The following is a 26915-nucleotide window of genomic DNA, read 5'->3' as shown; positions in this document are numbered from 1 at the left end:
AATCCACCTGTGTGCATCTTCCTCCGCTCTTGTATGTCACCCTATGCTCCTCCCTCTTGTTAAAATACGTATTCACCACAGCCATGTCCATTATTTTTGCAAAATCCACTACCATCTGACCTTCTGCATTCCTTTGCTTAACACCATACCTACCCATCACTTCCTCCTCTCCTCTGTTCCCTTCACCAACATGCCCAGTGAAATCTGCTCCAGTCACCACTCTCTCACCCTTGGGTACAGTCATCACCATTTCATCCAACTCACTCCAAAATGTTTCTTTCTCATCCATCGCACACCCAACTTGTGGAGCATATGCACTAACAACATTCATCATTACACCATCAATTTCCAGCTTCATAAACATCACTCTAGCTGACACTCTTTTCCTCCAAAACACTCTTAGCATACTGTTCCTTCAGGATAACCCCTATGCCATTTCTCCTCCCATCCACACCATGATAAAACAATTTGAACCAGCCTCCGATACACCTAGCCTTGCTCCCCTTCCATTTGGTCTCTTGCACACACAATATACCAACCTTCCTTCTGTCCATCATATCAGCTAGCTCTCTCCCTATACCAGTCATACTGCCAACATTCAAAGTTCCAACCCTCACTACCACAGTCCTAGCCTTTACCTGCCTTCGGGCATGCCTTCCCCCTCTTCTCCTCCTTTGGCCAACAGTAGCCCAATTTCTGCCAGCACCCTGTTGGCCAACACTACTGGTGGTGGTCATTGTTAACCCGGGCCTCGACCAATCCAGCACGTATATCTGTACTGTTGTCCGCATGTATGATTTGGCAAAGGTTTTACGTCGGATGCCCTTCCTGAAGCAACCCTCCCCATTTATCCGGGCTTGGGACCGGCACAAAGAAATGCATTGGCGTGTGCATCCCCAGTGGCTGGGTTACAGCCAATACATGCCTTTCATTTCTAAAAAATCATTTACCTTTGTCTATAAAGCAATATTTCAAGACTAAATTTGCAAGTCTAATATTCACCAAAACAGAATACTAGCCAATAACCACTTTCCTTTTAACAAAAACACTTTAAAATTATATATTGACTGAGATTTCTGCCCTATCCACTTTATACACTTTCAGTAAAACAGACTTCTATAACAATAAATAAATAAATAAATAAAATGATATGAAGGACACTGACTACTATACAACCTCAAAACAAATACACATTTGTTACTAACTTAAAGCTGGGAATGTTAAATAATATACAAATTAAACAAAAATAAAACAAGTATTAGTTCAGGCCAGATAATTTAAACAAGAAGAGAGATGAGAAATATTCATTACTTAAAAATGCAAAGCTAAAAGTCAAGAAGTTTGTCAAAGGCATCATACTGTAAAAATTTGGTAAGAAAAAGATTTTCAAAAATTGTTTATCTTTTACTTTCAGGATCTATATAACAAACAGAACACTTCATCTTATCAACAAAAACTTAATTACAGACAAATGTATTTCCAACTTAAAATCAGACCCCAGGATTTTGCCCGGAATTGGAACCAGATCACTCAAATCTTAAACAAATTATGAATGCCCAGAAAACATTACTAATAGATTTTACACTACCTTACAGCATTTAATAATCCTCTTTTGCTAAAATCCAATAAAAATTCACACTATTCTACAACAATAACAAGACAAATATTTTAATTTCACAACATACATTTTCATGCAGATAATAAGATCCTAGCAGAAAGTACAGTTGTGTACACTTACCATAAATGTAGATGTTCGAGTGTATTCACTGTTGCAGTCATCACACTTGGGTTATCTGCCTGCAGGTAGCCCTCAGTCGGCCTGAATACCAGAGTCTTGGGATTTCTGCATCGGATGCTGTCGCCTCTTCCATGACGTCATGTCGTCAGGGGTATAAAACATGCAGCCGATGCCATTACATCAGTTTTTCCTGCCCTAGATGTCAGGAGTCCCCAAAACAGGAAGCAATTACATGGTGTGGAACACCTCCAGTAAAAAGTAAATACCATTGCCATAAGATATGGCCAAAAAAGAGGATAGGTAGAAAGTATAGGTAAGTCAGGGGGCTGGAGGGAGGGTAACCAGGACTGCAACAGTGAATACACTTGAACATCTACATTTATGGTAAGTGTACACAACTGTACTATGTTCTTCGTGTTTCACTGTTGCAGTCATCACACTTGCGTTGATTCCCAAAGCTGAGGATGGGTGGAGGCAGTCAAGAAGTATTAGGGTTGGCTAGCAGGCCTTGTAAAACTGCTGTAGCAAATCCAGCTCTGGATTTAGAAAAGATAGGTAAGTGGTAATGCTTAGTGAAGGTGAGTACAGAACTCCAGGTTGCAGCTTCCAGGATGTCCCTGGTAGGGACTCATCTGAGAAATGCTGTAGAGGCTGAGGTAGCCCTAGTGGAATGGGTTCTGATCCCCTGTGGGATAGGTTTTCCATGGTGCTTGTAGCAGAAATGGATGCAGTGTGCTATCCATTTGGAAATGGTTTGCTTTGAAATTGCCTTGCCCTCTGCCCCTGTAGCGAAGCTGACTAGCAGCTGGTCAGATTTTCTGAAAGGTTTAGTTCTGTCAAGATAGAACCTGAGCTGTCTGTGCATGTCCAAGGAGTGCAGGATCCCTTCCCCTTTATTCTGAGGGTTAGGAAAAAAGGTTGGTAAATGGATGGATTGGTTTAAAACCACACTAGATACCACCTTGGGCATAAATGATGGGATAGTCCTGAGGGAAACCCTGTCCGCATGGAAGATAATGAAGGGTTCCACAGCCATAAGGGCCTGCAACTCAGACACTCTTCTAGCTGAAGTGATGGCCAAGAGTAAGGCTGTTTTCCAAGAGAGGAATTTTAACTCTGCTGTAGCAGCAGGCTCAAAAGTGGGGAGCGTGAGCTTCTCTAGTATAAAGTTAAGGTCCCAGGCAGGGGTGGGAGCTCTCCTCGGAGGCCTTAAATTGTTATCTCCTCTCGGGAACCGTTTGCTGAGAGGGTGAGAAAATAGAGGCGGTTCGGTACTGTATTGAGCTGAGATGGCAGAGGCATGAATTTTAATTGATGAGAAGGATAGGCCTTTGTGGAGTAGCTCTGCTAGGTAATCTAGGATTTGAGGTAAGGAGGGCACAGCTGTGTCCTTTCCTTGAGACTGGCTCCAAGAACAATATCTTTTCCACTTTTCTGAATAGGATTTCATAGTACTAGGCCTTCTGGCCTCAAGGATGACGTCCAGCACCTGTTTGCTGAGGGCTGCTGGTGGTGTATTCAGGGGATAAGCCAGGCTGCAAGGTTCAGAGTTTGCAGCTGTGGATGCAAAATCTGTCCCTCCTGCTGGGACAGCAGGGAGGGGGTGTGATGTAGGTGCCAGAATGGCACTGCTGTCAGTGTGCAGAAGTGGGTACCAGTGCTGGCATGGCCAGTCTGGGGCAATAAGGATCGTCCTTGGCTTGTCATGTTTGATCTTGAGTAGAATGTTTGAGTGGAGGGGCAGAGGGGGAAAGGTATAAATTCAAAGGTTTTCCCATGTAAAGGATAGGGCATCCACTTTCCACGCTTGGCTGTGGGGATTTCTGGTGCAAAAGTTGCTCACTTGATGGTTTTGAGGGGAGGCAAAGAGGTCCACCTCTGGAGTCCCCCACATGTGGATTAGAAGTTTGAATGTGTTGGGTTCCAGCTTCCACTCGTGTGGGTCCAGTAGACTTCTGCTTAAGTCATCTGCCAGTGAATTTTGTTCGCCTGGCAGGAATTGAGCTTGCAGGTGCACTTGGTTGCTCAGGGCTGTATTCCATAGGGCCATGGCTAACCTGCAGAGACGGTAGGAATGAGTTCCCCCCTGCTTGTTTATATACCACATAACTGTGGTGTTGTTTGTCTTTATCAGGAGTTGTCCTGGAAGGATAAGGTATTTGAAGGCTGTCAGAGCATTCTGTACAGATAACATTTCTTTTTGACTGATACACACGGGAATTTGTTCTGGGCTCCATTTGCCTTGAATGCATTTGCCTGCCATGCGAGCCCCCCCATGCATAGTCTGATGCATCTGTTGTCAGGGTTTGGGCGGCGAGGGGTTGAGTGAAAGGAAGTCCCTTGTTGTGGTTGTATGCCTATGCTCTGCAAACAAAAGGAACTCTGTCCTTAGACAAGGAATGATAGGAATCAGTGTTTCCAGGTCCTGATAATGTTTACACCAGAGACTTTTTAAGTACCATTGAAGTTTCCTCATATGCAGTCTTGCATATGGAATTAGCAGAATGCATGAGGCCATGAACCCTAGGGCTTGCAGTATTTTTCTTGCAGATAGCTAGGTTTTAGTGGCCATTAGTTTGAAGTAGTTTGTCAAATAAATCTGTTTTTCTGGAGTGAGGAATGCCATCTGGGAAGTTGTGCTCAAGCTTGCTCCCAGGAATACAATCTTTTGGTTGGGCACCAGTTGTGATTTATTTTCGTTGATGATGTACCCCAGGGAAGTTAGAAGTCCCTTTATAAATGCTAGGTGCTGAAGTAGCAATTCCTGACTGTCTGCCTGAATCAAGCAATCGTCCAAGTATGGGTAAATTTGAATATTTCTCTGCCTGCAGAAGGCAATGGCAGGAGCCAGGCATTTTGTAAATACCCTGGGCACAGTAGATAAGCCAAAGGGAAGTGCAGAGAACTGATAGTGCATAAAGCCTGCCCTGAAATGTACATATTTCCTGCAGGATTCCATTATGGGGATGTGCAGATAAGCTTCTTTTAAGTCTAGGGTGACTAGCCAGGCGTCCTTGGCTAGCATTGGAAGAAGCTGTTGCAGAGTCAACATTTTGAATTTTGGGACCACCAGGAAGGTGTTGAGAATTGACAGATCTAGGATAGGGAGCCAAGAGCCCTCCTTTCTGGGCACCAGGAATAGTCTGGAGTAGAAACCCTGTCCCTTTTGCTCTATAGGCACAGGTTGAATAGCCCTGATACTGAGAAGGGAAAGTACTTGCTTTTGAGCCTCTGCCCACTGGTTTGGAGGAAGGTCTGCCAACCCGCTTGGAGTTGGCAGTGAGTGGAAGTAGAATCTGTATCCCTAGGATACAATGTTTAGGACCCACCGGTCCTGGGTAATGGACATCCAGTTTTGTGCATGCAGGGCAAGTTTTCCTCCTATGGGGTGCAAGTACTTGGGCTTTGCTGGGAAGGAAGATAGACAAGACATTGTGAACTTTTTCCATAAGGGGGTGGCTTACCACTCCCTGTTTTAGAGGAGGGAGCACTCCATAGTTTAGACCTCTGCATACCCTGAGACTGTAGTCTTGGTGGCCTGTTGGCCATGGGTTTGGACTGAGAATGTCTGGGAGGGACTGGAAAGGACCAGTTTTTAGCAGGCCAATGCCTAATGAATCTAGGTGGCTGCACCTGTAAAAAAATCTTTAACAGTTTGCATAGATTTAGCTTTTTCCTCCATCTTTTTAAGAACAACTTCTGCTTTTGTGTCAAACAGTTTTTTCCTGGTTTAATGGAGCATCTAGTAATTTTGCTTTGACATGGTCTGGCAAGGTTTGCTCCTTCAGCCAAGCATGCCTTCTCAGTACAGACCCAGTGACAGCATCCCCTGCAAGATGCTTCTAAGGCATCAAAACCACACCGCAAAGTATGTTTACTAACATGGTTTGCAGAATACATTAGCTGTTGTAAATCTTTATTTTCTGTACAATCTGGAAACAACAGCATTTTTTTGTTTAATTAGTTCCATAATATGCTGCTGGTACTTCAACATGTGAAACTGGCAATTCAAAGCTCTGATGGCAAGAGATGCAGAAGTATATACCTACTTAACCCATCTGTCTAAAGCTCTAGAATCCCTGTCCGAAGGGGTAGGGTTTTTGGCTGTAGTAGCCTTAATGCCTTTAGGTCCCTGGGAAATAGTCTCTGGATCTGCAGTGGGATTTTAAAGAGAAATTTGTGAGAGTCAGGTACTCTGTAGTACCTGTCAGGCTTTCTAGGAGCTGGTGGTAAAGTATCAGGAGTAAGACTGGATTCCACGAAGACAACATCTACAATGTCCAGGACAGGGGGTATAGCTAGAGGCCTGTGCTGGGGCAAGTCTAAAAATTCTCTGAGTCTCTTTTTGGACTGAGGGTAGTTCTGGCATTCCCAGTGGAAATGCTCTCTTAAAGTATGCAAAGTTTCACCAAAAGAAAAGTCCTCTGGAGGGGAGGCAGAGGGAATAGAATCCTTTGCATCAGAATCTTCATAGGTAGATAAGGGTATGTCCTGGTAATCTGAGGGATCAGACTCATCAGACTCATGGTCTACAGAATCAGAAGGAAAATCAATTCTTTGGTCTTTTAGAGGGGGAAGGCTGACTTCCCCTAATTAAAGTTATAAGGTCTTCAGACATTCTAAGCATTTGTTTCTGTGGCAAGGGAGCTGGAGCATGCACTTTGGCCATTGTTTTTTCTAGGTTTAGTGTGAACTCTGGGCCTGAGAAACTCTGCATTTTTTAGTCATAAACGACGCTGTTGGTTTAATGCGAACATCAAAAGATCGGAATACACCCTCAGAAGCTGGTGCCTGCACAGTGGCTCCGGCTCATCTAAGGTAGAGACATCCACAGGTTCCATAGACGAAGAAGCAACTCACGGCATACCAGACTCTGAATGGGTCTCAGCAGAGGCCTGCAAATCTGTAGACGTGGGTATCAGGGGCTGCGAAAGTGCCTCACTGAGTACCGGCGAACTAGTGACTAGCTGAACGGAAGCATCATCGACAGTTTTGGACCTATGCGGTCTGTCTCTGTCTTTATCCTTGCATTTTTTCAGAAGATCGATAGTCGGACGGCTTATGGAAGTCATTTCGGTAAACGGAGAATGAGAGAGAAAGAATTTAGCAACAAAGGTAGCCCGACCACGAATAGTTTGGGTGTTAAACAAGACACAAAACCTACAGCGAGGAACGTCGTGGTCTGGGCCTAAACAGATGATGCAGTAAGAATGAAAATCTCTGTGAGGTATTTGCTTTCCACAGGCAAGACAATTGCTAACTTTTTCTAACATCGGTTAGAGCAAGAAAAAAGGATCCCCAACGAGGTATTTAGCTTTAGAAGACTTCAGGTCTGAAACTCGAAAAACAAAAATTTCAGGTAGCGGCCGACTGGCACTTGCGAACTGCTTCTGCTTCGGGCTCCGCTCAGCAAGAAAAGCTGATGTAATGGTGTCGGCTGCATGTTTTATACCCCTGACGACCTGACGTCCTGGAAGAGACGACAGCATCCGATGCAGAAATCTCAAATATCTGGTATTCGGGCTGACTGAGGCCTACCTGCAGGCAGATAACCCAAGTGTGATGACTGCAACAGTGAAACACGAAGAACATCCAAATCATTAACTGCCCATTGGCTTTACTATATGTGGACAACTCAATATGCTAAGGAAGGGAAGAAACATTTCTAAACAATTTTCCTAAGCAATTTTTCATTTTCAGTATTGGGTTATTTCAAAAAGGAATATGAACACAATCAATCAATTAAGAAAAGTCATACCTTTTTTACATTCAGAACATAAGAGATCAAGCTGTACCATTTGATATAACAGTAAACTCAAATGATGTTTCATAACTCTTTTGATGGAATAAAGGCACTAAATGTTCATGGTTCTGATAAGCTTAATCTTCCAGATTCAATATGTTTTGCCACTTTTTACCCCTACTAACTGCAGTCTATCAGGCCCTTTCCATCTACTGACCCATTTGCTTCCCATCACTGGAGGTGAGAGTCAACCAAAAGTGGCCATCACTGATGCAGCTGTCAGATTTTTTTTGCACCCCAATTTTCCTATTTTAGCTAGTACCTCCCATGACATTAATACAGCAACAATCTTCACTAAGGAATTTTACACCCATTCAGAAAAATGCACAGAGCTAAGGGTCCCTACCAGAATCAAGAATCATGGTAAATGAATTGTTGGTCAAGACGAAAGTATTCATCATTGTGGTTCTTATTAGCTTTTAAGAATAAAGAAGTTTAACGTTCTCTGGTGGTGCTGGATTTCATCACATTTTTCTTATATTATTAAATTAAAAAAAAGAACTGCTGGCCCTCAGCCATAAATAAAATACACAAAAGGAAATAAACTCCTAAAATGATTTAGTAGATTCAAACCCCCTCTTCTTAAGGATAATATCAAAAATAATACAAAAATTCAGAAGAGCACTAAAGGAGACATGAACTTAGGCTGGCCTTTGAAGCTAAAGATAATCTTCTTTAGTTATGTTAGAAGACTGAAAAGCAATACCTTAAATCACACTGAACTTATTTATAATGATGTGTCCTATTCTGACCCAAAAGGCATTGCCAAAACCCCTGGAAACAAATTTAGTGCCAGCTTCACTCCATGATGTCTTCTGAAATCCCTGAAATATTTGCATCCTCTAATCCTCCAATTATATCGAATGATCATTTACTGAAAGTACTAACCAACAGCAAAATTATTTCCTTCAAGTGACCTAAGAATATACCTGGTTGTTTAATTAATAGTATTAAAAATGCCCTTGCTGACTTGCACCTTAAACTGATTAACCTGTTTAGCTACTGATTTTGTTCCGGATGAGTGGTGGACTGTAGCGGTGATGCCAATCCATAAGGTTGGCTTATAACCCACCAGGGTAATTACAAACCTATCTGCCTCACAAGGTTCATTTGCAAAACCATGGAACATATTCTAACTGACCTTATAAACTGTGACATTTTAGACTTGACCACCAGTAGTTTGGCTTTGTGAAGGGTAGCTCCATTCTATTTAATCGGATCTACTTCAGTGGATCGAATTAACATAACACCAAAATACAAAACTTTGAGATGAGAAATCAAAATGACAAAACAGCAAATGGTCACAAACCCGACTCACAAGATACCAAAAAATCAGCTGTGGATGTTACAGATAATTTTTTTTAAACTTTGTAGCTTTTCAATGGAGACTGCAGTACAGTGAGAATCGTGAAATTCATCCATTTCTCCACTGTAGTGCGATCTCAGAGTTGGTATATATAATTTGCATGTATGTATGGGGCTGCAGGGGGGCTTGCCCCCCTGCAAAAATGTACATTAAAGTTGTGCAGGTAAGTAGAATATAACTTTTTTTTTGAAAGTTTTCTAAGTCAAGACATTGTTCCGTGTATGGCATACACATTCACATACGTTGAAGTGTAGTTAACATGGTTTCTATTTCTGTTGAGTGTTTAGAGATGTGAAGAAGTGCTGGATTAAATGTGTGTGTTTCAGTGTTCTACATTTCCGGTTTTTGACAGTTCACTGTTTTGTCGTGTCGATGTTTTTGTCTCGCTGTTATGCATTTCGGTGTAATGTTAACTCGATCTGCTGAAGTAGATCCATTTAATCAGGTAAACTTCTTCAAAAGGGTTACAGAGGCTGTAGATGGTAGCAATACAGTGTATGCTATTTCTGTTGACACCACTAGAAACTGAAAATGTAGTCAGGGACCTAAGAATTTGGGTTGATATATCCCTCTCTTTTGTCCACTATGTGATAACAGTTGTCAGGAAATCTTTTCATTTAACCCATCTAACTGCCAAAGGAATATCATCTAAGCCTAAAGATGTAATCACCCCCTTATACGCAGCACTGATCAGGTCAATTATTGAGTACAATGCTCCCTTTGGGACGTATCTCAATAAACATATCAAACAATTAAAAAGACCTAAACGGTTCCTAACCAAAAATATCACAGGCCTAAAGTCCTTGACCCACCAAGAGGGGCTGTTGGGATAGACTTTTGAGGGGAGAAAGTTGTCTTGCTTACTGCACCATTAGAGATCCCATTGTCCTAGACACCTTTTCTACACAAGTCCAGTATCTCCACCCATACTAGAATCAGGGTCCTAAAACTTAATAAAAGCACGATGGAGAGATGAGTTTATAACCCAGCACCTACAAAACATCTCTCCTACAAGTTAAACAGTGCTACACACGATCTTTTTTCAAGATAAACTAGATGACTAGATGGGTATCCACAAAGTCACTACAGGACTGAATGGTATAGCCCTCCTGAAGAAAGCAGATGTGACCTGAGGGAGGGTACTGGCAAGGTATGAATGTTCATGGAACTCAGTGGCCTTGGGATAACTATGAATTTAAAATTGTCATAACCTTTGGCAGTGCCAGTATATAGACTACTACAGGAAACCAAGAGATCTACAAGGTAATGATTTTTTAACATTGCTAAAAACTCTGTAATATGTAATAGAAAAGAAAGCAAAGGCAAGAAAAAGTTCAAATTCTGACCTACTGCATAAAGGTACTTTCGGGCTCTCCTCCGAGGACGAACTTTTGACGTCTGCAAAAAACTTACGTAGTTCTCTTTGGGAGTTTTGCTCATCTCTGTGGTGTACTCCCTCAGCAATGCATGTAATGCCACCCGCAGGCCAAAATCAAGAATTTCTAACAAAGAAACAAATGGAAAACAGTGCAGATTAATTACTTAATCAATGAACTGAGGTAACAAGACGGTTTACTTGTCTATTTAGTTTATTAAGTCACTGAGTATGCAGAAAGCGGCTTTTAGAGTACTTATATAAAACAAAGGCTTCAGCACAAAAATGGGCGATTTTAGAGGTTTTCCTATGCTTGAAGGATATTAATATCCATTCCAATCATGAAACCTTGTTTAAAGTTCCAAAAATACATATCATAAATTCCATGGTATAACTGTAATCACTGCTGCAAATCCTTAATATTCATAAAGGACCAACAAGACAGAATCCAAGAATACAACCAATGATTAGAAATGCCCATATAATGATAAATATCAGTGGTACCACATATAATATTATAGAAACCTATATAATATTACAGAAACCTATCGTACTCAGTCTATGTCCTTCAAACCATGGGAATGTCTACATAATTAATGGGATGTAAAAATCAATGCAAATACAATCCTTATGAAAAGTTTTAACTACCCAAACACTGGCTGGGTAAAATACTCAACAGTGAATAAATATGCCTAACTATTACAATTAGCCCTGGCTATGTGGCACAGAAGAATAAAGCCTTGGCTGTGTCCCAGAAAACCAGAACTTAACTAGCAGCTCTGGAACAGCTGGGGAGTGGGGTGGGAGAGGTACAGCTTTTTTGCTGGCATGCCTGCCCAGCGAGGGAGGGATTTAAAGGCTCCCTTACCATTCACAATGCTGCTTCAGCAGCAGGCAGAAGTCAGTCTTCAAACCAAACACCGCTTTAACTGATGGCAAGGGTGTAGGCATGGCTACCTAAGCCAGGTTGCCAGAAACTCTGGCAGGGTGCAAATGGGATACTGCTTACTCCTGTAGGGGGAGCTCTGGTGTCTCCCACAGTGATACAGGTGCCTACACCATCACAGAAAATCCTTTCATGGCTGCTTGTTTGAAGACCATGTCACAGACAATTCCTGACCAATGGAAAAATGTGATCTGGTGGCTCTCATCCCAAAGAGAAACAAATGGGCACCGTAGCTCTAACATCTGTAGGGATATAAATGGTTAGCCATGACAGTGACATTATGATTGGAAGGCATGGGAGCAGAAAAAATACCTAGAAAAATATAATTCAATTATGTTTAAATAAATGGGAACAAAACAATGGAAACTATAATGCAACAAGTGATACACGGAGATACTGTCCTCAGTGATCTATGAAAATCTGTAAATGATAGTATTAATGAGTTCTGTGATGGCATAAATTTCTGCATTCATTAGTACATAATGGTATGACATAAATATAGAAGTAAATTAAAATAACATTTGGTGAGTCACAATATTAACAAGATATAGAACAGAAATTACTACTACTACTACCAAGTTTTCAAAAATTATCCTAGTCATAAAAACAGGTCTAGATTAAATAAAGCAAGGAAATTACTTACTTATCAAACTTCCAGATCTAACTGCGATCTTAGTTTACTCTCAAATGATGAGAACAATAATAAGATATTCCTGAATTATACTGGAAAACTGTAACAACTGAAACAACAATGACATTATCACATCATTAACCAATGACACACAAAAAAACTAAATTTAACAAAGAAAAAAAATTACAGGAAGTAATTACAGACCAAGAATTTTTGATTCAATCAGCATAACCAACAGACAGCTCAAATAAGCAACTGTAAACTATGACTATTTCAAGATTAAATCTTTCCTGATAGACCCAGCACACAGCAGCAGTAGTCTGTACCTTTCATAAATGTTTTCTCTATTTACCAACTTATATGCCTATCATCCAGCAAAAGTAGAACAAAGTTGAAATAAGGCAGCAAAATTTGCAAACAACTTCCCCAAAAAAGAATTTGCTACTGCCTAGCTCTAAACATCCTGAAACAGGCTGGTCTACTCTTATCAAAACTCCTCAAACAATATTCTGTATAACTCTTAAAAAATGGCCTGCCACAAGCCAACTACTGAAATTATGCACCCCTGACAGACATCTGCATTTTCTAAACGTACAACTAGTACTTAAATATAATAATCACAGCAGTGACTCTTTATTTATTGATTGATTAATTGATTGAGTGATTGACATTTGATTACCAGGAAAGTCCAACTGGGTGGGAGCCCATTTTCAGTGGAGGCCTGAGGAGAAAAGCTCCAAAGTATTACAATGTATTTAAGAACAATAATTTCACAATCTTTAAAAATAATACAAAAAAACAACTACAGTTTAAATAATTATACCAAGTTTGGCATAATATGCATATATTGGTTAAGAATAGATACAAGTTACAGGGTGATTTAATATTTAGAGAAATTCTAGCAAGTTTATACAGAAATTAAAGGTAAGTTAGTATAATAGAAACAGGAATTCCATTATATAGTGAGAGAAAAGCAGGTGTGTGGTTTATTCAGAGAGAAAGCCATGACAGAGAAACTGACAAGAAATAAGAAAGAGACTGAAAAAGGGAGAGTAAGGAGGTGTAAGGTATGAATAGATGTTACATAGTTCACATTTAGGGATACAGTTTATCCTGGTGTTGAGCAAGAACAGAGTCAGCTTTTGCTAGGAAGTCTTTCAGAATGGTTTTGAAGGATGGGAGGGAGGGTATTGGCCTGACGAATACAGGAAAGGAGTTCCAGGCCTTATTAACATGGTATGCATACAGAAAATGCCCAGCAAATTTGACAGGTTTGTGGACAGACAGGTGTTTTTGGTCAATGGATTGTAATGACCAACTGGGAACACAGTTATGTAGAATGTTATTTAGTGCTGGAAAAGTAAATGGATTCTGGATAGTTTTATAGGTGGTGAGAAGCTATGTGTACATGTTAGATGACAGGGTAGTTCTAACCAATTTAGGCGTTTTAGTGCTATACAATCCTGGGTCCTGAAAGAGGTACTTGCTGCAAATTCAGCAACTTTCTTTTAGCATTGTTCAAGTTTTTAATTTTGTGATGCTTGAAGATTAGGAAGGATGGGAGTGCCATAAATAAGTTTGGGGAGGAGATAAGTAGTGGCAAGTGTAGTTTTAGTCGCATAGGAGAGAAAGTTATTGGCTCTAAAAAGCATTCCTAGTTTTTGATGAGTTTTTCTTATGCAATCTTGTACATGCAGGTCAAATTTAAGATTACCATCTGTGACGTCTCTCCTCTGAGCCAGAAATCAAGAAGCCTCAATCCTCACTACTGACAATAGTGAGGGACGTTCACTTACAGACAAATACACACACACACACACACACACACACACACACACACACACACACACACACACACACACACACACACACACACAATTTCTAGATGCAGGTCTTTGCACCAAGCACAATTTCCCTTAAGAGCACACAGGGAGCACACTCAGTCCTGGGTCCTGGGGCTGAGATTCCTTCTCTCTCTCCAGGCCCCAAATAAGACTCCCCACTGACACAGCTATACAGTTAAGTCCTTAGCCGGGTGTTCCAAGCCAAGTACTCCACCACCCTCTCTGTGAAATCAGTGCTATCAGTGTGCCTGTTCCAAGTAGCTGACACACACACACACACACACACACACACACACACACACACACACACACACACACACACACACACACAACCTGGGAAAAACTGGCACAGATAGACTGACTAGATCTACCACTTCTGTCCAGGCCATAAGGTAGATACACTGCCACCAGAACACCCACAAAGCCAGCTACTCTAAGGCTCTTGCCAGGGTACCCAAATATACTGACTGAAATTAATACTAATAGCAATGGTAATGTTGACCAAACAGCAAGGCTTTCAGGAGCAGCCCCAGTGTCGCCAAATAAATATAAGTACTGTTGAAGGTTAAAATATTATCTAAAAGGCCACAATAAAAAGTTTAAATATACTTAATAATAAATCATAAAGAAAACACTAAATATCTATTTACATTAAAAACCAGAGTTTCAATCACAGGAAATATTAAAAATAACACAGAGGGAAAGTTTCACACAGATACAGATAAACAATACTTAACTAAACTCACTATATTTTCCTGACTGATCCAAAGAATTACTGGTCCCTAGTTCACTTACTAGAGTAAGGCAAGATGACGTGGGTGAGTGGTCCTTCTTTGTCAGGTTTCACAAACAGACTGCTGAGAGCTAAGTGACATATCTCACTAATATTTAAATATAATTTCAGTGTTTGCTATAGAATGACATCACATGTGGTCACCTGACTCTGGTTCCCACACTACCTCCCTGACTAGAAGCTGAACCAGAATCTAGCATATATGTGTCATAATGCGCACACAGACAGACACACACACACACACACACACACACACACACACACACACACACACACACACACGCACGCACACAGGTTTGCTAAAATGTGTTACAGCATCTGGAAGCTGTAAAACAATTTTAACACTTCCACTTTTCCTACAAAGCTACTAAGCCAGGCTTCTCACAGACATTTCGTCTCTGGCTGCAGTCAGAACTGTGAGATACAATCTTTATGGCCTAAACCAGGTAATTTAATTTCAGACAATTTCTCAAAGTTAGCCAGAATGAGATTAACCTCTTCTCTTCCAGTATCCTCTGTTACAATATATTCATTTCAACAGTAACAATATGGTTTGACATACAGGTGTATTTCTTTCTGTCCAGCAGGACCCACTGTTGGTAAATGTTTAACACAAGCAGCTTTACAAATACATTTTTCAACACAAGCATCTGTATAAATCAGTTTGATATACAAATGACATATAATTCTTTATAAAACTCCGACTAGCTATGCTGGCATATGTTACACAACCACTGCCCTACTCCTCCTTGCATAGCTGGCAGTACCTCACATCATCACACCATCTGCTATCATCCCTAATAATCTGTGATGAGAAGTGACATTAATGGCTGCATTATCAACAGAGAAAACTTTACATTTTGTTTTTTCATAAGAGAAGCAGTTGGTAAAAAAGTAGTTTATTTTTTTTAGGGTTGACCATGAGTTGTGAGTTACAAAGCTATGTTTCAGTGGCTGTTAAAGTTTCCTGAGTAAGTTTCTGAAGGTGGGTCATTGTTACATGTGCAAATGAGTGTGGAGTCATCTCTGTACTGTTTTAGGGACGAAGGCCTGTTGTGTGGATGTTTGGAGGGTGCTGATGAGAATCTTAAAGAGGAGGAGACCATGGATAGAGCATTGCAGTACACCGATGGTGACTGGAAGGTATGACGACATGGTGCAGTGCCATTTTACTGACTTGATATCTACTGGATAGGTAGCTTTTGAATCACAGAAGGGTGGGCTGAGAGAGACCTAATGCACATTTAAAGAAGAAGTTTGCTGTGACAAACCATGTTGGAGGCTTTAGACAAATCTAAAAATAAGGAGGAGACTAGTTTGATGTTATCTCTTAACTTTACTGACAGTATTTATATAGGTTAGAAGTGCAGTGTTAGTATTATGGGAAGGACGGAATACATGTTGTGTGGGGGATAGGAGTTCTTCCTGCAAGAGATAGTTTAGCAATTGTTTTTGAATACATTTTTCAAGTACTTTGGAGATGGGAGATAAGACTGCTATAGGTCTAAAGTTGGTAATATCTGTTGAATTTCCTCCTTTATGGAGAGGGATAATGTGCAACTTTTTCCAGAGAGAGGGAGCATGGGATTCCTAGAATGACCTATTTATAAGGCTTGAGATAGGATAGGCAATGCTGTCGGCTGCTATTTTAAGGTACTTGTTTGGAAGGTCATCAGCTGAACTGGAATGACTTCAGTTTATTTAACAGTAGTTTTATATAGGATGTGGGCACAGGTTTGAAGATAAAGTGGAAGTTGTGATATGTGGCTATTGCACAGGGATAGGATCAGTGATGGGGAATCACTGGTTAGAGATGCTATACTATCTATGAAATAAGAGCTGAACTGTAATGTGGTTTCAAGTGGTAAGTTAATGGGTGAGGGTTTAGGGTTGAAGTTTTGGCCGGGATGTAAGATTTCTTTAATGGCTGTCCAAAATGTTTTAGGGTTGTGTTTACTATTATTCTGAAAGTTATTATAGTATAGTTTGTTGTCTTCACTTATTTGCTTTTTAGTATGATTGTGAAGTATTCTGAAGTTTTCAAGATATTGTGGTGTTTTATATTTTTGTCATTCTTGCCATGATTTTTCTCTCTTCTGCATTAGCATTCTACCCTTTTTGGATAGCTAAATTGTATTTGTTTTAGTCTCTTCCTTCCAGGAGCTGCAAGGATATTTAGGATGTTCAGGAAAGCTGTGCTGAATTCATTTACAGCATCATCTAAGGGGAGAATTTTTAGGAAGTTACAGTTAACAGACGGCAGGGTAGCAATGAACATTTCTGGGTTAAACTTGGAAAGGTTGTGTATTGTTTTATAAACATACTGTTTAAGTGTCAGATGTCTCGTTATATAGACTGAGAGATGATCATCGAGACAGTTGGCCATTGTACCTGTGGTGGTGTATTTACTAGAGTCTGATACTAGGATCCAGTCTAATAAGGAATTTGAGGTTTTGCTATGATGCGTGGGGCTATTAATTAGTTGTGTGAAACCAACTAATTTCATGTTAGATATAGGGGAGTTAATGTCCAAACTATTGACATTCGCATCACCTAGCAGTATTTTTTTCTTGTGGAATTATTATGGATATACAGTGTATGATATCTTCCAGTATACTTGTAATGTCTCCAGGAGGGATGCAAAGGACAGTAATACATATTTGCTTATAACTGTTTAATTTCAGAAAAGTAATAAGAAGCCCTGCTGGATTGAATTTTGGTATTGGTTTGTTCTGTAAGGGGAAATGTGGTGGTTGTTGGGAAATATTAAAGCAGTAACACCACCTTTCTTCTTTATACAGTCTTTATGGATATTACAGCCAGGAGGTGTAATTTCAGAGACACTTATGCTGGGTTTAAACCAAGTTTCATTTACAGCAAGAATATCAGGTTTATGTTGAATAATCCAGGCATGTAATTCAGATTTTACTGCTTATGATTCTAACATTTATGGCAGCAAAAGTTATATTACCAGGGTTAGGGTTAACAGTTGCTGGGTTAGATTAATATGTGGAAGATAATTGTCTTCAAGTTCATTGTGATAGATGGGCCAGGACCTAGGACATTAGTACATTGGAGAATTACTGATACTTTTTTTTGGAGAGTATTTTTCCACTTAATTTTGTTTTGAGTTGAAAAGGAGTTACTCACGCTATATATGGAGTAAAGGTGAGGTGCGTCATTAAGTAGGAATTTTACATTTTATAATAAGAATAAATTTCTGCTTAAAATTTCAATAAAAAGTTGCTTTACAAAATCCACCTGCTCATGCACTGCATCCCCAAACTAACTTTTTTTCCTCTATTTACACCAAATAAATGTAACACTTATTGTATACAGCTATACAAAGACCTACACAAAGGCAAAAATATACATTTTCTTCACAAATACTGCCTAGATAATTATCAAAGCAGTCCACCTATCCACTTAACAAATTGAAAAAAAAATAATAAAAAAAGTAGTAATCTTACAATTGTGTCCTAGTACAAAAAACCACAAGTGCATCTGCAACTGTGTGAAGAAGAACAACAACAAAAAAAACATTCCCACCAAGAAGAAGAGGTTCTCAAGTGTTGCTAAGGTAGCAGGACCGTAAATCAATTGCACCAAGACCAACATCTTGCGAGTTAATATTATAACATGAAACACCCATTACTATAGATAGGCAGACATTCCTTGGAAGATGCTGACCATTTCACATAACTATGCAGTACTGTTTATAAGATGAGAGGTACAAATGCTAATGTTAAAGTAAGGATCATCAAAGAAAAGCATGCTTTTGCTACACTGAGACCGGTGTGAAAAAATGACAGCCTTTGTAAGCATATGAAAATGAGGATTTTCAGCAGCAATGTCAAGTCCATATTATTCTACGCGACAGAGACTTGCTGATACACAAACAATATCACCCACATATTTCAAGTCTTTATTAACACCTGCTAAGCCAGATATTGTGTATTTGCTGGACATAAAAATTTTTCAATCAAGAATGAAACAAAAACCTACTGTAAATGCAGTAAAATCCAGAAAAAGTACAGTTTTGTACCTACCATAAATGTAGATGTTCGAGTGCTCACACTGCTGCAGTCATCACACTTGGGTTATCCTGCCGTCAGGTGGTCCCACAGTCGGCCAGAGTTCCAAAGTCTTGGTCCAGCGTCGGTTGTTGTCGCTTCTTCCCTGACGTCAGTGCGCCAGGGGTATATAAGATGCATCCAACGCCATTTTCTTCAGTTTTTCTTGCCCCAGATGTCAGGTGCCCCCAAGTGGGTAGGCAATACACATTGCTAATCAAAAATATACATATAAAATAAAAACAATACCTTCAGTTACCAGCAAATACACCCCAAAGGTTGTATAGGATAGAAGGGTATAGATAAGTCCAGCTAGTTTAGAGGGGATGGAGGGAGGGTAACCTGGACTGCAGCAGTGTGAACACTCAAACATCTATATTTATGGTAGGTACAAAACTGTACTATGTTCATCGTGTTACACTGCTGCAGTCATCACACTTGGGTTGAATCCCAAAGCTAAGTTTGGGTGGCTGGTCTATAAAGAGTTAGGATTGGCTAAGAGGCCCTGCAGAACTGCAGTGGTAAATCCTGCTCTGGATTTAGAGTAAAGAGGCAGGTGGTAATGCTTGGTGAAGGTGTGCACTGAACTCCAAGTTGCAGCCTCCAAAATTTCCTTGGTAGGTACTCCTCTGAGAAAGGCTGCTGAAGTGGCTGTTGCCCTGGTGGAATGAGGCCTAATGTTATTAGGGACTGATTTTCCATGCTGTATGTAGCAGTACCGAATACAGTGTCCTATCCATTTGGCTATAGTCTGCTTTGAGATAGCCTTGCCTTGTGATCCTGCAGCATATGCTACAAACAGTTGATCAGTTTTCCTGAAAGCTTTTGTTTTGTCCAAGTAGAAGCGTAGCTGCCTGTGTATGTCCAAAGAATGCAGAGGTTTCTCACCTTTATTTTGGGGGTTTGGATAAAAAGTAGGCAAATGGATGGTTTGGTTAAGAGCCACACTAGATACCACCTTTGGCATGTAGGTAGGGTTTGTCCTTAAAGATACCCTATCCTGATGAAAAATTATAAAAGGTTCCATTGCCATTAATGCCTATAGCTCTGAGACTCTTCGTGCTGAAGTTACTGCCAGGAGCAGAGCTGTTTTCCATGATAAAAATTTTAGATCGGCTGTATTGGCTGGCTCAAAAGGTGGTAGGGTCAGTTTTTCCAAAATGAAATTGAGATCCCAAGTTGGTGTTGGTGCTCTCCGGGGCGGTCTTATGTTTTTAGCCCCTCTGAGATACTGCTTTAGCAAGGGATGAGAGAATAAAGGAGGATCTGTGTTGTAATGTGCAGAGATGGCAGAGGCGTGAATCTTAATTGATGAAAAGGATAGGCCTCTGTCCAGCATCTCAGTTAAGTAGTGTAAAATCTGAGGAATGTTTGGAACAAGAGGGTCAAGGCTGTGAGCCTGGTTTCAGGCGCAGAATCTCTTCCATTTTTCTGAGTAAGATTTCCTGGTGCTAGGCCTCCAAAATGACATCCATAACAGCTTTAGAGAAAGGTGTTGCCTGTTTGACTAAAGTATCTGCCATGCAGCCAGGTTTAGGGTTTTGAGCTGACCGTGCAGGATCTGATTGTTTTGTTGAGTCAGAAGGTGTGGAATTTGGGGCAAAATCCATGGTGGGCCCTGAGCCAAGTTCCTTAAGATAGGGTACCAGTGCTGGTATGGCCAGTCTGGAGCAATCAGGATCATCTGTGGTTTTTCTTGTCTGGCTTTTAGGAGTACCTTTGAAAGGAGAGGCAGTGGTGGGAAGGCATAGACTTTTAGGGTTTTCCAGCTGAACAGAAGAGCATCCACTTTCCATGCTTGTTTGTGATAAGTCCTTGTGCAGAATTTTTGTAGTTGGCAATTCAGAGGGGAGGCAAAAAGATCTATGTCTGGGCATCCCCATTTTTGTGTTATCATGCTGAAGATTTGTGGGTTCAATTTCCATTCGTGAGGGTCCATGATATTTCTGCTTAGGTCATCTGCCAGAGTATTTTTCTTTCCTGGCAGGAATTGTGCTTGCAGGTGAACTTGGCACGTTAGAGCTGTGTTCCACAAGGTCATGGCTTGCCTGCATAGGGGATAAGAGTGAGTGCCCCCTTGTTTGTTTATGTACCACATTACTGTGGTGTTGTCTGTCTCTAGTAACAGTTGTCCTGGGTGTAGAAGGTCCTTGAAAGCTGTTAGGGCATTTTGAACAGCCAACATCTCTTTTTGATTGATGTGAAGATGCATTTGGTCTGTGGTCCACTTGCCCTGAATGCATGTTCCTGCCATGTGTGCTTCCCAGGCGTAATCCGAAGCATCTGTTGTTAGAGTTTGCCTGGCTGTGGGTTGGGTAAAAGGCTGACCCTTGTTTAGGTGACATGCCTGTGCCCACCATCGAAACTCCTGTAGGCAGGGAATTATTGGAATTACTCCTTCTAGACTGTGAGAATGTTGAGTCCAAACACTTTTTAGGTACCATTGTAATTTCTTAATATGCAGTCTGGCATATGATATTAGTAGTATGCAGGATGCCATGAATCCCAGGACCTGCAGAATTTTTCTTGCAGGGAGATGGGACGTTTTTGCCAGTAGTTGAAAATATTGAGTTAGTTGCACTTGTTTATCTGGCGTGAGGTAAGCCATCTGGGCCGTTGTATTTAAGCTGGCACCCAGGAATGTTATCTAGGCAGGATACAAACTATGCGAGGGCACTAGTTTTGACTTATTTTCGTTTACTGTGTACCCTAGAGAAATTGGCAACCTTTTCACAAATGCCAGATGCTGTAGAAGAATGTCCTTTGTCTCTGCTTAAATGAGGCAGTCGTCCAGGTATGGATATATTTGAATTCCTTTTTGTCTGCAAAATGCAATTACTGGTGCCAGGCACTTTGTGAAGACCCTGGGCACAGTAGATAAGCCAAAGGGCAGTGCAGAGAATTGGTAGTGCATTGTACCAGCTTTGAATCGGAGGTATCTTCTGCAATTTTGTCTGAAAGGAACATGCAGGTATGCCTCTTTGAGGTCCAGAGTAACAAGCCAAGCCTTCTTGCCCAGCTTGGGTAGAAGCTGCTGTAATGTCAACATTTTGAATTTCGGAATATCCAGGTAAGTATTCAGAATTGAAAGGTCCATTATAGGCCTCCAGGCTTTGTCCTTTCTCTGGACCAGGAAGAGTCTTGAGTAAAATCCTTGTCCTTGTTCCTGTTATGGTACTTTTTGTATAGCTCTCATGTCCATGAGGGCTGAAATTAGTTTTTGTGCCTCTACCCATTGATTTTGTGGCAGGTCTAGCATTCCTTTTAGCTTTGGTAAAGTATGGAAGTGAAATCTGTAACCTTGAGACACAATATTCAGGACCCATTTGTATTGGGTGATTGTTTGCCAGTTTTGAGAAAAAAGTGCTAGTTTTCCCCCTAAGGGGGCTTCCAGAAGGGACGTGCTTGGCGTACGTAAGGGAAAGTCATTGTGACTGTTTCCTGTAAGGTTGAGACTTTTCCTCACCTCCTTTTGCGGTTGAGGTGCCCCACTGTCGTTGTCTGTTTGAGCCTTGGGGTTGAGATCTGCCTCTTGGGCGTCTGTATCTGCCTCTCTGTGGCCTGTCTGACACTGGAAAGGACCAATTTTTTGTTGGCCAATTTCTGCTAAACCGAGGTGGCTGTACCTGTAAGAAATCCTTGACTGTTCGCATAGATTTAGCTTTATCCTCCATTTTCTTTAACACCTCTTCTGCCTTAACACTGAACAAGGTATCATGTTGTAAAGGAGCATCCAATAACTTTGCCTTAACATGTTCAGGTAAACTCTGTTCTTTTAACCAAGCATGTCTTCGAATAACAGAACCTGTAACTGCGGCTCTACAAGAGGCCTCTAAAGAATCAAAACCACATTGCAGAGTATGTTTTCCCACCTGTTCAACTGCATGCAATAAATCCTGCATTTCTTTACAATCAGAAGCTTCTGAGTTAGCAAGCATTTTTTGTTTTAACTGAGCCATTAAATATTGTTGGTACTTAAGCATGTGAAACTGGCAATTTAAAGCTCTTACTGCTAAAGTTGCAGACATGTATACTTTCTTCCCACATCTATCCAAAGCTCTGGAATCTCTGTCAGAGGGTACTGGATTTTTTGCAATGGAAGCCTTAACCCCTTTTGGACCCTGAGAAATAGTTTCTGGATCAGCAGAAGGGTTTTTGTATAGAAACTTGTGAGAGTCAGGGACTCTATAATACCTATCTGGCTTGGCTGGAGCAGGGGGAAAAGAGTCAGGAGATAAGCTGGATTCAGAGAACACATCATCCACAATGTCTAGTACAGGCAGAATAGCCAGGGGGGCTGTGCTGAGGCAATAAGAGGAAATCCCTGAGCCTTTTCTTGAATTCTGAGTATTCCTGACTTTCCCAATGGAAATGTTCCCTCATGGTATGTAAAGTTTCCCCAAAAGAGTAATCCTCAGGAGGAGAGGCTGAAGGGATAGATTCCTCAGCATCAGAGTCCTCATTGGGGGGTAAAGAGTATCCCTGATCTGAAGAGGAATCAGAGGAAATGGAAACCTGATCAGAGGAGTCATAGTCTGTATCCTGCCTAGGCCTTTTCTCAGGCGGGGGATGGGAACCCCTGATTAGAGTAATGAGGTCTTCGGCCATTTTAAGCATCTGTTTCTTAGGCATGGTGGACTGTCCAGGAGAATGCTGTACTTGTTTCTTTGTCTTTAATGGTACCTTTGTCTTGGCTGGTGATTTAATGGTAAGTTGTGAAGATCTGAAAACACCCTCAGAAGCTGGTGCCTGCTCAGCAGCACTGGACCCATCTGAGGGATTAGTTTCCGTAGGCCCAATACCTTGAGTTTCCAGAGGCCTAGTTGTCTCCACGTGGGAGTCGGAGGTGGCCTGTGGCTCTGAGGTAGCGGGTGTCAGGGGCTGCGAAAGCGCCTCACTGAGAACCGGCGAACCGGCGACTGGCCTAGAAGAGGTTTCGTCATCGGTTTTGGACCTTGGATGCCTGTCTTTATCCTTGTCTTTGCATTTTTTCGGAATTGCGGTCGTCGGTTGATCTGACGGCACAGTATAATTGAACCTTCAGCCAAAGTAGTGCAAAGCAAAATCAAAACGTCTTTTTATAGTGCGTTTGTTAAATTTAGCACAAAACCGACAACTAGTGACGTCATGATCAGGGCCTAGGCATGGACTACAGTAAGAGTGGAAGTCCTTTTGAGGTATTTGCTTCCCACAAGAAATACAATTATTAACTTTTTCTGACATCGGTCTGAGGCAAGAAAAAAGTTTCCCCAACAGGGTACTTAGCTTTATTGAAGACTTCGGATCAGAAATTCAACTTCGAAAATCTCAGGAGTCCGCTGACCGGCACTTGCGAACTGCTTCTGCTTCGGGCACCGCGTGGCAAGAAAGACTGAAGAAAATGGCGTCGGATGCATCTTATATACCCCTGGCACACTGACGTCAGGGAAGAAGCGACAGCAACCGACGCCGGACCAAGACTTTGGAACTCTGGCCGACTGCGGGACCGCCTGACGGCAGGATAACCCAAGTGTGATGACTGCAGCAGTGTAACACGATGAACATCAAGTACAGACTGGGCACATCAACATAGGAAGATTGAACAGCATCCCTATGTCATGCTCTGGACTGTAATTCACAAGGAAATTACAAAACAGGAAGATCAGCTATGATGTGCAGATGAACATTCAGCACAAGTTTAAAAAGAGTGTACATGTCACAGGGAGAATCAAAGAAGGCACACAAAACAGAGAAGCATGGCAGCTCACTGTAAAGGCCCTGTGTTAGAAAGCTCTGTTGGCACATGAGGATAAAGCCCCGACTATGACCTACGTAACCAGATTTTAACTAGCAGCTTAGGCACCTGGCATTAGGAAGAAGAGGTTTATGACTACATGCCTCTCTTCAAGGGAAAGGAGGGCAAATGGTTGTGAGCACACTCTCCATGACAGAATCCCCATTGAAGATCAGGGTTCACATGGAGGTGTCTGTCTGCAATGGGAGTGAGGACAACTGATCATGTTACATGGAGGTACAGTGTGCATCACAAAGTACCACTATATGGCAATCACTTGGATGCAAACCACCATGTACAGGTGTCAGGGTTAAAGTAAAAAATAAATAAATAAATCACCCCTATGGCTGCCTCGGTGATAGCCCCTCTTGATCAACTCTTGCTGATGAGAAATGACTGTGACAGTTGACCGACAGACATTCTGATGGTTGGGAGGCATCAGCGATAAAAAAGAAGAAGAAAAATAAAAGGCCCTACCCTGACTGAAGCAAAGAGGAATAACTAAGCAACCAGTTATCTTATTTGTGTTTTTTTATCTTGTGTATAATGAATTTCTGCATTTATGTTAGAACTATTTTCTGCAATATATGTTTGTTATAATACTCAAAATGTACAAATATGTAAACATGATCTCCCTGGAGGTCCAATGAAAATGGGCTTTGTTTAGTCAGACCTTCCTCGTGAACAAAAGCAATCGAATAAATAATATCTCAACACACAAAATCTACATCTTACAGGGGAAACAGTTTCTGACAGGGAGGTATACGCAAAACTGTGCCTTTAATAAACACTCAACACACCCTGCACAGACTGTAAGGTTTAGCTAACTCAAATTATAGCCAGAATAACTTTCATCAAGGAATAATTGAGGCCTACATTGAACACACTGATATGCACATTAGGACTAAAGGCATGAGTGCTGTGTACAAGTCTGAACCTCTACCTCCACCCATGACTTTCACCAACGTTGTAAATCTCTTCCATTTCTTCTTACAAGTAATTTGTGTAAAAGGACATGGGCTACCTGACAGTGAAGTTCTGATACCTAACAATTAAGGAATGGAAGATGTAAAGTGCTTAGCTTGAGTCTGTGAAAGGAATTGCTTGATGGATAAGTGCAGAGATGGAGGGTGTAGTGGGTACACTTATAAATAGTGTTACTTGGAATCTGGTAAGAAGTGAAAACTAAACTTGCCTCAGTCAATAAGGTGCAATCAGTATCAGTCTGGCCCTTAATTAACTGGCTTTGAGAAGGCAGTGAGTCCAGAGGAAAAGCACAGAGGAGACATTCTGGCCATAGATAGATAAGGGCATCCAGAACAGGGCATTTCTCAATGGAAAGAGAGAAAGGTTGTTTATCTATCTATTTATTTATTTATTTATTAATCAGGCTTGTGGGCTTATCAACAGATCTTTTTTAGCCATGACCCGGGCCAAGTAGGTAGTAATATACATACGGAAAAAAAACAAATAATAAATATGCATGTCAGCACACATTACTGGTTTTATTACACATACAATGATAACAATGTTTGCATGAAAGTATACATACAGGATAAAACACATTTAACACACACGAAAGTAAAGTACAGAGTTAACTCTAAACAATTAACTAAAGTTTTAAATGAAATAGGTTAGATAGGGTGAAAAATCACCATTTGACTAAAATGCATTGTGAAGCTTGCTTTTAATCCATAATGCTGAGCTATTCTTATAGTACATATTAAGGTACTGTTTTGAAGGAATACTGCAACTTTGAGGATGTTTCACAAGATGTGAAACTGGGCTTGATATCTGTGGCTGAATGAATATGACACATGACTACATTCACCTAGCATCTAGTGAAACATGTTCACCTGCATCCTGCGAATAGATGACACAATGGGTTACTTCTCAATTCTGTAAGAATATTGCTTTTTCTAACTTTTTGGAGTATGGTGCTCCATGCTGCTGGGGCAAGCTTTTGTGACTGCAGCAGATAACATATCTGTCTCTCTGCCTCTCTCTCTCTCTGAGTTTTATGGTTAGTGGTGGAATCTAAGAATAGGAAAGAAGCTTATACTTACGACAACTAAGAAGACAATTTGCACTATAGGGTGAGTCAGACAGGTCATACTCCTGCTGTCCTCATTTCCACAAAACAAAATTAATTACAGCGGGACTCAAGAAGCCCCTGTAAAGCATAATACTCTGTACGTTCAGATAGGCTGTCAATGGATTGCCCCAGAAATTCACACCATTGAAAGTAGTCAATTTTTCTCACGTCTGCTGTCCCCACCTCCACAAGACAAAATGAACTACAGCAGGACTCAAGAACCCCTTGTGAAGCATAAGAATCTGTATGCTCATTTTGCCTGTCACTGGATTCCCCAGAAGTTTACAGTATTGAAAGGAGTCAATACTTCTCACAGCCCCAACCCCACACTGCTGTGGCTTCCCAGCAAAGATGGCACGAGTATAAAACCCTGCCTGTTAATGTACCACAAAATTTCCATGTCATCTGACTGGACTAGGATGTAGCCTAGAGGTAAATGTGGTATGAGGGCTAGGAACATTAGCAGCATTGCACTCAG

At 41.0% G+C, this 26915-nt stretch overlaps 1 protein-coding gene across 1 annotated transcript in view; it reads right to left on the bottom strand.

Annotated features, from left to right (window-relative positions):
• Window positions 1–26915, bottom strand: part of LOC122813548 (intracisternal A particle-promoted polypeptide) — a 618994-nt gene that overhangs the window by 434919 nt on the left and 157160 nt on the right. Inside the window, exon 4 of the mRNA XM_044085929.1 lies at window positions 10254–10409. Within this exon, the coding sequence (XP_043941864.1) occupies window positions 10254–10409 (156 nt within the window). The remainder of the gene's footprint in view (window positions 1–10253; window positions 10410–26915) is intronic.

Source organism: Protopterus annectens, chromosome 10.part0 (assembly GCF_019279795.1).
Source record: "Protopterus annectens isolate FY-2018-M chromosome 10.part0, PAN1.0, whole genome shotgun sequence".
Taxonomy (NCBI): domain Eukaryota; kingdom Metazoa; phylum Chordata; order Ceratodontiformes; family Protopteridae; genus Protopterus; species Protopterus annectens.
Note: the sequence above shows the minus strand (reverse complement) of the source record. Positions and strands in the feature narration are given on the sequence as shown.